The sequence below is a fragment of the Tenrec ecaudatus genome, chromosome 8 (assembly GCF_050624435.1).
Source record: "Tenrec ecaudatus isolate mTenEca1 chromosome 8, mTenEca1.hap1, whole genome shotgun sequence".
NCBI lineage: Eukaryota > Metazoa > Chordata > Mammalia > Afrosoricida > Tenrecidae > Tenrec > Tenrec ecaudatus.
In genome coordinates this window covers 40,975,029-40,987,586 of record NC_134537.1, presented here as the reverse complement: position 1 = coordinate 40,987,586, position 12,558 = coordinate 40,975,029, and the positions used below count along the sequence as shown (strand labels likewise).

General features: G+C 39.3%; 1 protein-coding gene across 1 annotated transcript in view; it reads right to left on the bottom strand.

Annotated features, from left to right (window-relative positions):
* Window positions 1-12,558, bottom strand: part of FYTTD1 (forty-two-three domain containing 1) — a 53,396-nt gene that overhangs the window by 27,441 nt on the left and 13,397 nt on the right. Inside the window, exon 3 of the mRNA XM_075556286.1 lies at window positions 11,563-11,711. Within this exon, the coding sequence (XP_075412401.1) occupies window positions 11,563-11,711 (149 nt within the window). The remainder of the gene's footprint in view (window positions 1-11,562; window positions 11,712-12,558) is intronic.

The window sequence follows — 12,558 nt, the reverse complement described above, 5'->3', positions numbered from 1 at the left end:
AGTAGATTTAAAATACTATAGCTTTGACCAAGCATACCTTAGTCCTCAAAGTGACATTATTCTTTAACACTTTAAAGAAGCCTTTTGTAGCAGATTTGTGCAACACAATACATCCTTTTGATTTCTTTACTGCTGCTTCCAGAAGCGTTGATTGTGGATCCAAAAAAATCAAATGCCTGACAACTCCCAATCTTTTCTCCACTCATTATGCCATTGCCCATTGGAGGATTTTGGTTTTCTTTACATTGAGCTGAAATCTATATTGAAGGCTGTATTGATCTTCATCAGTTAAGTGCTTTAAGTCCTCTTGGCTTTCAGCCAGCAAGTCTGTGTCATCTACTATCACAGGCTGTTAGGACATAACACTGATTTTATTTATTTTAATTATTAATTGGGAATTAATACATGTATCATATCATTCCATAGTTCAATCACATCAAACAGAATTGTACAGTTGCTACAACAATCAGTTTCCAAATATTCTTTTTCTTCCTGGACTCCTTGACATCGTCTCCCTTTTACACCACCACCTCCGTATACCCCCCCCCCCCCCGCTCTCCGTCCTCTTATTCTACTGCCTGTCCCTATAGGTTCACCAACCCTAGGTTTCATATACCAAGACACGGAAAAACATAACACAACTGCATGAAAAAATCAAAACAAAAAAATACAGGAAATGTTGAAAGAAGATCAGGTCCAGCACAAATAAGAGTAGAGATCAACTGACAATGTTTTAACTGTTCAAGTCAGATTTATGCCTTTGATCTTTCATGCTCATCTCTCCAATGCACTGTTTAGTTAACCACTTTCCTACCATCCCTCAGTTGTGAACAGAGTGAGTTCACGGGGGCTTATTTCCTATGTAATTCCCACTGCTACTCATAGCCTTCTGCAACTGGATTCTCACAATTTAGGCTCCAATGATTATTCCTTCCTTCTACTTCGTATTATATGATTTACTGTCCTTCAGTGACTGATGATGGTGTGCTTCTTCCATGTGGACGTAGCTGACATCTCACTTAGATAGTTGCTTGTTTGGAGACAAGCCTTTAAGAACCTAATTTCTTTGCCACATTTTGCTATAGCGCCTGTATCTTGTGTTCCCTTCCTGAGGGTGAGTATTGAGCAAGGCCATAATTTAACAATTAATTGTTCTTAAGCTAGAGCTAGGAGTTAGTGGGAGCCCAAAACCCATTCTTGGATGTTTGTTTTTTTCAAATTTATTATTAATTGGCATTTAATACATAGTATCATTCTATAGTTCAATTACGTTAAGCAGAATTGTACAACTGCTTCCACAATCAGTTTCAAAATGTATTTTTTCCTCCTTGGTTCCTTTAACATCGTCTTCCTTTTTACCCCCCTCCCCCCACCACCCCGTATCCCACAACTCCCTTCCCCTCTTAAACTCTTGTTCTACTTTATGTCCCCATAGGTTCATCAATCCTGGGTTTAATTTACTGAAAACAGAAAAACATGACACAACTTCAAGAGGGTTACCCCAAATGACATAACCTCTCTAATATATATACCATAATACAGTGGTTCTCAACCTTCCTAATGCCGCAACCCTTTCATACAATTAATTCTTAAATCATGGCCCTGCTCAATACTCACCCCAACCATAAAATCATTTTCATTGCTACTTCATAACTGTCATTTTGCTACTGTTATGAATTGGGCGACCCTGTGAAAGGGTCAGTTGACCCTCAAAGGGGTCGCGATCCACAGGTTGAGAACCACTGCCCTATATGCTATGCTAAGATATATATATTATTCCAGCAAACCTGTGACGAACATTGTGGGCATTGAAGTAGCAAACCGTGTTTGTCCACCTGCCAACAATTCGACATCTTTGGTATAGCTGTCTTCCACTTCCTCAGACACCATGTATTTTCTGACTTACGTCCTCAGGTTACAAGTGTGTCTAAGGAAGACTCTAGAAGATCCAGGATTCAGTGTCCCAGTGTTCTACGGCACTGGCCTGGATCCCTAGGATGCACCCAGAACCCAGGTCCATGTGGCCCATTCAGTGCATACCACGAATTAGACATTCGAATGTCATCTTTGTAAATGATCTGTTCAGGTCCTTTTGCCCACCTTCTCAGAGGATTATCAAATTTTTTTCTTGTAGACTTGTAAGGTACTGTAGATTTTCATAATATGCCCTTTGTCTGTTGTGACATTACTATCTTTTCCCAGTCTGTGGGCTCTTTTAACTCTTTTAATGAAGTCTTTCGATGTACACAAGTGTTTTAATAATAGGTCTCACTATCTATTGTGTCTTCCATGGGGTGTGTTTCCTTTGTTAGGTCTGTATAGCTTGTGTATTCCCTGCATTAGGCCACTTAGATTTGTGCCAATTTCCTCACTGATGATCCTGATTGCTTTGTGTTTACATGTAGGTCTTTGATCCACTTTGTTTCTGTGCTTGGGGTGAGATATGGTCTTATTTCATTCTTCTGCAGGTGGATGTCCAGTTTTTCCAGCACCTTTTATTGAACAAGGAATCTGCTTCCCAGTTAATGCTTTTTGGGACTTTGTCAAAAATCAGTTGTTTGTATGCAGATGTTTTTATTTCTGGATTTCCTGTCCTGACCCATTCGTAAATGAGTATCTATCATACCAGTGTCAGGCTGTTTTTGACAACTGTGTGATGTATAGTAGGTTTGAGGTCAGGTAGTATAATAAGACCACCTATTTTCTTCTTCTTTTAAAGGAGTTTTTTGCCCATCCTGGGCTTTCTTCCCTCTCCATATGAAGTTGGTAATCAGTTTTTCCATTTCTTTAAAGAATTATGCTGAAACTTGGATTGGGATGGCATTGATTTTATAAATTGCATTAGGTAGTACTGACATTTTCACAATATTGAGTCTTCAGATCCATGAACATGGGATATTCTTCCATTAGTGTAACTCCCTTTTAGTTTCTTATAGTAATGTTCTGTAGTTTTCTTCATACAGGTCTTTGTTGTTGTATTTCAACTTTTGTGTGGCTATTGTGAATGGCATATTTTTGATATCTTTTTCAGTATTCCTATCACTGGTATATAGGAATCCAATTGATTTATGCTGGTTAATCTTGTATCCTGCTTCTCTGCTAAACTCCTCTATTGTTTCCAACAATCCTACTGTGGACACTTTAGGATTCTCCACATATAATAAGATCATATTGTCTGCAAACAGCCAAAGTTTCCCTTCTCTTTTACCCAATTTGTATTCCCTTGATTTGGTGCCATTGTCTTATGATACTACCTGGCCAAGATTTCCACCACAATGTTGAATAAAAGTGAGGATACGGGACATTCTTGGTGGTTTCCCTTATTCGGTGGAAATATTTTCAGCTTTTCTCCAGTGTAATACTGGCTACTGGCTTTCCATATATGGCCTTTATTTTATTGAAGTATTCCCCTTCTAATCTTATCTTCTTGAGTTTTTATTAGGAGTGTTTGATATTGTCAAATTCTTTTCTGCATCAATTGATATGATATGGTACTTATCCTTTTGTGTGTGTGTGTGTATGAGAGCTTTATATCAAAGAGTAATTGTATATTAAGAAAACATTCAGGCTCAGTAAAGATCAAGTTCATAAGTCCAATATTAGCCCAAAAGTCTGATACCAGTCTATAAATTCCTCTTCATACTCACACAACACATGAAATTATGCCAAATGAAGATCACAGGCATGTGGGTGGACTTTTTTCTTGTTAATGTGTGCATTACGTTACTTGTTTTTTGAAGGTTGAACCAACCCTGCATCCCTGGTATGAATCCCACTTGGTCATGATATATTATTTTGTAAAATATATTGTTAGATTCTATTGGCCAAGATTTTACCCAGAATTTTTGCATCTATCTTCATGAGAGATACAGGTCTGTAGTTCTGTCCTTATGGAGTTTGGGTATTTGGATATGCTGGTGTCATAGAATGAGTTTGGGATTTCTGTGCTCTGGAAGAGCCTGTGTAGGATTTGGTGTCAGTTCTTCTCTGAATACTTGCTAGGATTCTCCTGTGAAGCCACTTGGACTGGGGCTGTTCTTGATTGGGAGTTTCTTGATAACCTTATCTATTTCTTCTTTTGATATGGTTCTGTTCAAGTACCTAATATCCATGAGTTAATTTTGGAGGAAAGTGATTTTCTAGGTATTTGTCCATGTCATCCAGATTGCTGAATTGCTGGAATTCAGTCATACGTAACATTGTATATTAATCTTTTTACTTCATTAGGATCTGTTGTGATTCGCCCGGTTTTATTCCTAACTCCAGACATTGTCATCTGCTCCTTCTTTTAAGTTTGTTAGAGGTTTGCCAATTTTCTTGATCCTTTCAAATAATCAACTTTTTGCTTTATTCCATTTTTTTTTCTATTTTGCAGTTCACTATTTCTGCTCTAATTTTGATCATTTTTCTTATGAAAGGATTATGCTGTTGACTCTCTTCTAATTTTTAACGTGATTCCTCCTCTTCTTCCATGTGTGTATTTATTGCAACAAAGTGATCGCTGATAACTGCTTTTCCTGCGTTCCATAGGTTTTGGTATGTTGTGTTATCATTCTCATTAGTTTCTAAGAAATTCCTAATCTCCTCTTATTTGGGCTATTACCCAGTCTTCTTGGAGTCGTGTTGTTGAGTCTCCCACGTGGTTGTCTTTGTTTCTTTATTCTTCATATTGTTCATTTCCAGCTTTATGGCACTGTGGTCAGAAAAAATGGTTTGAATGATCTTTATGTGTTTGAATTTTCTCAAGCTTGCTTTACTGTCCCAGCATGTGGTTTATTTTAGAATATGGGCCACGTGCATTGGAGAAGAATGTGTAACTTTTTTATTGCTGATTGGAGAGCTCTGTAAATATCTGAAAGGTTAGTTGGATTGTGTTGTTTAGCTCCTCCATTTCTTTATTGAGTTTACTATCTCTTTACTTCTTTATTGAGTTTCTTGATCTCTCTTTCTCTGAGAATGGTGTATTGGACTCACCTACTATAATTGTTGATCTGGCAATTTCTCTTTTTATCTTTTTGAGCATTTGGTTGATGAATTTTGAGGGTATTTTGTTGGGAGCATATGTTTATTATGGCTATGAGTTCTTGGTATATTTGATCCCTTGAGCATTATGTAATGTCCACTCTTGCCTTATTACATCATGTGCCTTGAGGTCTATTTTGTCAGAGATTAATACTCCCATCCCTGCTTTTTAAAATTTTAATTAGGGGTTTATACAACTCATCACAATCCATACATATACATACATCAATTGTATAAAGCACATCTGTACATTCATTGCCCTCATCATTTCGAAGCATTTGCTCTCCACTTAAGCCCTCTGCATCAGGTCCTCTTTTTTCCCCTCCCTCATGAGGCCTTGATAATTTATAAATTATTATTTTGTCTTATCTTGCCCTATCCGGCGTCTCCCTTCACTCCCTTTTCTGTTGTCCATCCCCCAGGGAGAAGGTCACATGTAGATCCTTGTAATTGGTTCCCCCTTTCGAATCCACTCACCCTCTACTCTCCTAGTATCCCCCTCATACCCCTGGTCCTGAAGGTATCATCCACCTTGGATTCCCTGTGCCTCTAGCTCCTAAATGCACCAGTGTACATCCTCTGCTCTATCCAGACTTGCAAGGTAGAATTCGGATCATGGTAGTGGGGTGGGGAGGAAGCATTTAGGAACTGGAGGAAAGCTGTATTCTTCATCGGTGCTACGTTGCACCCTGACTGACTCCTCTCCTTCCCTAGACCCCTCTGTGAGGGGATCTCCAGTGGCCGAAAAATGGGCTTTGGGTCTCCACTCTGCACTTCCCCCTTCATTCACTATGGTAAGGTTTTGTTGTTGTTTTTTTTTTTTATGATGCCTTATACCTGATCCCTTTGACATCTCGTGATCGCATAGGCTGGTGTGCTTTTTCTATGTGGGCTTTGTTGCTTCTGAGCTAGATGGCCGCTTGTTCACCTTCAAGCCTTTAAGACCCCAGACACTATCTCTTTCGATAGCCGGGCACCATCAGCTTTCTTCGCCACAGTTGCTTATGCACCCGTTTGTCCTCGGCGATCTCGTATCATGGAGGTGTGCAGCCAATGATATAATTTTTTGTTCTTTGATGCCTGATAACTGATCCCTTCGGAACCACGTGATCACACAGGCTGGTGTGTTCTTCCATGTGGGCTTTGTTGCTTCTGAGCTAGATGGCCACTTGTTTATCTTCAATTCCTGAAGACCCCAAACATTATCTCTTTTGATAGCCAGGGACCATCAGTTTTCTTCACCACATTTACTTGTTCACCTGCTTTGGCTTCAGCAGTTGTGTCGGGAGGTTGAGCATCATAGAAAGCCAATTTAATCGAAGAAAGTATTCATGCATTGAGGGAGTGCTTGAGTAGAGGCCCAAGGTCCTTCCGCCACCTTAATACTAAACCTGTAGACACATAGATCTATTTCCCCATCCTCATATATGTATTTGCAAGTATATATCTTTGTCTAGACCTCTATAAATGCCCTTTGCCTCCCAATTCTTTCCTCTATTTCCTTTGACTTTCCTCCTGTCCCACTATCATGCTCCGTCCCCACCTGTGTTATAGCTATACCTCTTCTTTACGTTACCTTACCCTTGATCATTCCCTACCAGGCCTGCCACTCCCCCCTCACCATCAATTTGGATCCCATGTTGTTCCCTTATCCCTGGATTATTTAACATCACTTCCTTACCCCCATCTCCCCCTATCCCAAGTCCCCCTGGAACTGTCGGTCCCATTGTTTTTCCTCCAGATAGTTCATCCTACCTATCTTATTTAGACAGACCTGTGGAGATAATAACATGCACAAAAACAAGACTGAGGAAAACAACGCAACAGTATACAACAAAACAACAAGAAACCACTGACAAAGAACAAAATAAAACACATCAAGAAAGAAAAGCTTGTAGTTAGTTCAAGGATCATTTATTGGCCTTTAGGAGTGTTTTCCAGTCTAGTCTGTTGCCATCCCTGCTTTTTAAAAACTTCCATTAGCTCGGTAAATTTTCACCAACCTTTGGTTCTCAGTCCTTTTTTGTCTTGTGATTTTAAGATGAGTCTCTTGAAGGCAGCAGATTGATGTATCTTGTTGTCTAATCCAGTCTGCTACTCTTTGTGTTTGGATTAGTGTTTAGTCCATTGACATTCAGTGTAACTAAGTGTAAATGTAGATTAGTTGCAGCAATAGTGTATTATTCGTGCTTGATATATTCCTTTCTTCCTTCAAATTTGATGGAAGGCATTACTGGATAAAGGATTCTTGGATTTCAGTTGTCTTCCAACTTCCAGAATATGTTGCTCTAATTTCTTCTTTGCTGCATGGTCTCTGTGAAGAGGTCTGAGCTTATTCTTACCTGTTTATATGTGACTGCTTCTTTCTCTTTAGCTGCCTTCATGACTCTCTCCTTTTCCTTGAAGTTAGACAATTTGATGAGTATATGTCTTAATGTGTTTTTTTTGTGTGGGAGGAGGGGCAGGGAGTTAACCTAAGGGAGTTAACCTAATTGGTGTTCTCTGCTTCATGGATGGTTATCATTTCCTCCTTTGTGATATTGGGAAAATTTCCTTCTAAGAATCTCCTTACTATTTTAACTATAGACTTATTTCTTTCTGTGCAGGCACCCTAAGAATGTAAATGTTATTTTGCTTTATGGTATCCCACATCACCCTCAGGCTTTCTTCAGATTCTTTTGCATTGTTTGTTTCTCTCATTTGCTAAAATTCTGCTTAGTTGTCTTCGAATTTGCTGATTCGGTTTTTCCATTTCTTCCAGCTCATTGGGTCAGATTTTATATTTTGTTTATTTCTGCTACAACATTCCTTAGCTCCTGGATTTCCTTTGGATGTGAAGTTTCTAGTAGCTCCATTGTTTCATCTGTTTTCAGGATTGATCCCCTAATCTCTCATAAAGTCCTAAGCATAATTTTCTTGCATTCTCTATCTGGCAATTCAAGGGCTCCTTCTTCTGTGTTTTCCATTGGGTTTGGGTAATCTTCAGTTGTTGTCTTTTGTTTCTCTTCGTTTTTGTGGTAGCTGCTGATGACCGTTGTTTGCGTCACAGCGGTTGAGCTGTAGGTGATATACAGGCTTTCTGAGCAGCGTGTGTGTGTGGGGGGGGGGTATTAGCACTTTAGGTTAGAGGAGGATCAGATAGATGCTGGAAATAGTATCGTTATGTAGATGAGGAGTGATAGCTAGATGGATAGGAGGAACAGGATATAGGTTCTCGGGGATAGATTAATTAGTGGTATTAATCATACGTAGCATTCCAGTTGGAGAAGAGGGTTATGAGAGATGTGATGTTACCTGGTGGGTTATAAGAGGTGGAGGAAGCAGGATCTTGAGGTAATGGTAGTTGGGGTGAGAGGTATATTAAATCTGCCAGAGTCACTTATCAATCCTGTATATTATATTGGAAGAGCATAGTCCTTCTGTTACTCTGTTTATAAAAGGCGGCCCTTTTTTGTGGATTTCTGCACAACTCAGTATTAACTGCTTCTTGCGTGTAGTTCCATGGTGGAGGTGGAGGAATGACAGTGAGTTCCAGTGTCAGCCATTTGCCTTGTTAGGGTAAGGGAGGCTGCTGAGAAACCTGGTTATGTTGGGTTCAGGTTCCTCTGGTGAGAAAAGAGAGTTTTGTAGTTTTCTTTCTTAAAAGAAAATAGAAACAAATATAATAAATTCTTGGAGCCCCTGTAGGTTTCATGTTGTAATTCTGTCTTCGTGGGGCTGGATCCCTTTAGAATTAGCTGGGGGTATATCTACCTGGAAAGTTGTGCCTTTTCAAGGAGGGAAGGGAGCAAGACTCCCATAGGGAGTGTAGCTGTAGGAGCTCTGTTCAGCAGGCTGCCTCAGGCTTGGTATCCAGGGTTTCCGGAGGTCGGAGAGGACATGGGCCTGTGGACTGCAGTTGGGGGGCAGGCTGTCTTGGGATATTTCACCGCACTGTCAAGTCATAGAGCTAGCGGGGAGAGGAGGCGGCTGGCAGCTGCTGCCCCACTGAACCTCCTACAGTAGGGGAGAGGAAAGGCTGAAGGCAGTAGTAGGTAATGCCGTGAGTAGGGAATGCCTCGGTGAGCTCGTCAAAACAATCCTGGGATGCCGAGAGTCTAGGTTTCCCATCCGATTTCCCAGAGTTGGCCTCCTCACTGTTTCATCTGCTGTTCACACAATGGGAACTCTAGGTGGGTGATTCGATATCAAAGCCATCTTCCCAGAAGTCTGATTTTTTTTCCACACCAACAGCCTTACATCATTTACTGTTAAACTTGAATAGGAAGCAAAAAACCAAGGAATAAACCAGATTATTTGCCAATAGAAGTTCAAGTCATCAGATGGGGACAAAATTTGATCCTGGGAAAATGCAGCCATGCGTGCCACCCTTCAGGGGGCTCCTTACAGCCCCAGCTTGGTTCTTCTCCAATGTCTTCTCTTGGAGTTGTACCTGATTTTATTACCGGTTTTCATTCTAATCCATTGGGGAATGGGCCGATTATGCTTCTGTTTCTTGGCCAGGAATCTCTTGATCCTGAAAGTCTTATGAGACGACATGGTGAAGTCGGAGCACCACCACACTCGGGGTGGCAGAGAAACGGAGAGAGGGAGGAGAAGTCCCAGAAGTCTGATTTTAAATCATTCAATATCTCCTTGTTTTGTTGGAACTGCCTCTTGGTCTATGTATAGATTTTGCATAAGCATAATTAAGTATTCTGGAATTCCCATTCTTCTCAATATTACAGTTTGTTAGGATCCATACAGTTGAATGTCTGTATAGTCAAGAAAAAACAAGCAAAATCTTTCTTGTATTTTCTACTGTCAGCCAAGCTCCTTCTAATATCAGTAATGATATCCTTTGTTTCATGTCCCCCTTTGAATCTAGTTTGAATTTCTGGCAGTTCTCTACGTACTGCTACAATTGTTTTTGGATTATCTTCAGCAAAATTTTACCTATGCATAATATTAATGATACTGTTCCAACAGTGTCCACATTTTGCTGGGTCACTTTCCTTTGTGATGTGCAGAAACATAGTTCTATACAATTGGTCAGGGCTTGCAAATTTCATACCATCGATGAGTGAGCACTACTAGTGCTACACTGGTTTATTGAAGCATTTCAATTTCAGTAGCTATTCTTTCCAGTGCCTTCAGTGAAGCTTCAACTTCTTCCTTCACCCCCACTGATCTCCTGAAAGGATTGAATACTGTACCAATTCCTTTTGGTACAGTGACTCTGTACTCCACTCCTTCCTGCATCATTTAATATTTTGCCCAAAGAATCCTTCAATGTTGCAACTCGAGGTTGGAATTTTGTCTGGGATCTCTAGATCAGAATAGGAGTTACCCTTTGAAATTTTCTGCTTAGTTGTAATCCATTAATAATCAGAGCATGAGAGGTACAAAGTGTGACTGTAGGACAATTGGAAGTTATCAAATATGAAATGGAAGCATAAAAATCTAAATCTTGGAGCATTTGTGAGCTGAAATGAACTGGTATTATTTGATTTTAATCAGCCAATCTTATGGTTTATAATGATAGAAATGACAAAAGAATTGTGTTGCATTCATCGCCAAAAATTTCATCAAGATGCAAACAACACCAATTAAAAGTTGAAAAGTGGTTAATTGAAAATGGCCAGAATTACTCCAACACTAAAAATAAATATCAATTAGAGGACAGGTAGTCAATTCAAAAGAAATGAAAATCTACATGCACAGACTTGAGTGTCCATAACATTTTTCGTAACATTCAAAAATGGAAACAATTCAAGTGTTCATCAACTAGGAATGAATATAGTTTGCTCATGTGATAGTAAATTATTTGGCAATAAACACTACTACTATATAATGGCATATTACTTGAAAATAAAAAGGTGTATTATTTGGCCAGTGATTCACACTACAAAAGAGATGAACCTCAAAAACACTGCTATATTCCAGAACACACACTATTGTATGATTTCAGATAAAAAGTAGATTAGTAGTTACTTCAACAGGAAATGAGATGAATGTCTTTGTAATGATGACTGTTAAATTTTAAAAATTTAATTGTGTAACTTAAAGAGTGAATTTTATGGTATGTAAAAAAGAAATGATGTGCAGATCTCTGACTGTGTCCAGTAATACAAGGGAAAAGGATAATCCAAATGCACATCAGCACAAGGCCTCTATTCGCCAACCTTCTTTTCCCAATTTGGCACCACAAGCAACCTTCCCATGACATTCTACTTATCCACTGTGTTCAATAAGGCACTACTGCACTGGCCAAACAAAACTCACAGACAATATTCATCTCATTAAGCTATGACACATACACACGGAAAAGTTTTTTTAAAAACCTACTAAAAATTTTCATGCTTGAGAATATGGAGATTTAGGTCTTCCTCATTTATGGCAGTGATTTTTATTTATTTATTACATTTCTCATATAAATGTTATAAACATAAAAATAATCAATAAAATGGTTTCTTTTAATCTCATTCACAGAAATATTAGTATAAACAGTGTAAATAGTGGGGAAAGGTCTTTGACCTAGGAATAAGTGGCTAAGCCTACCTTATCACTCAAAGGTGGTCGATTCATAGGACTAATTCCTTTTCGAATTCCCGTTGTTTTTCTAGCTGCCAGGCCAGTGATAACTCCATAAGGACGTCTCTTTCCAGGCACTACTCTTCCTCTACGGCTCAGACTATTTTTACCAAAACCTGTAAAAGAAGAAAATAAAACACAAAATGTAGATCTAGTAATATAGTACGGAGGGCACACAGGATACAGAATACCAGGGTAAGTTAAGAAGTATTGTTGTTAAGGTTTCAGTTTATACACATATAGGTTTATTCCAAATAAAACATGTTTAAACACATCTCAGTAATCAGTGGGTAGCTGTAAACAAGCAGTAATACATGTGGCTTAGTCTCCTTAAGGAGCCCTAGTGGAGTAGTGGTTATAAGTCTGGCTGCAATCCGAGTGGCCGGCAGTTTGAAACTACCAGCAGCTCCTCGGTAGAGAGACTTGGTTTTCTACTCCCATAAACAGGTACAGTCTCGAAAACCCACAAGGAGGTTTGATTTTTGTCTAAGGTGCCTTCAAAAAAAGGTCCAAAACAGTGGCTTCCCTGAGGCTGTATGCTGGCCAGTTCTCAAGGCAGAGAAATCACTGCGGAATGTTGGGGTGACTGTTTCAAAGGGGTAAATCCTGATAGATTTTCTCCAAAGACAAAAGACTATCATGAGGGCTTATTATGAAGATATTCCGAGTGAGATGAACAGAGCCTTCTGTACTGCTGTGTGGGCTAATTAGCTGTTATATTCCTTCTCGTTGATATGCATATCCTCTGATATATCACAATCATCGTATCCTTGTTTGTTTTTGTTCCTGGTGTTGTTTCTCTAGAGAGCCCTACCTAACACAAAGATCAAGGATTGTTGTTTTCAGTAGGAATTTACAATAGATTAACATCACGATAAGCAAGAGAGATGGTTGAAGTTGTCAAAGATTTTGTCTTGCTTGGATCCACAATTGATGCTAACAGGAAGCAACAGTCAAGAGGTC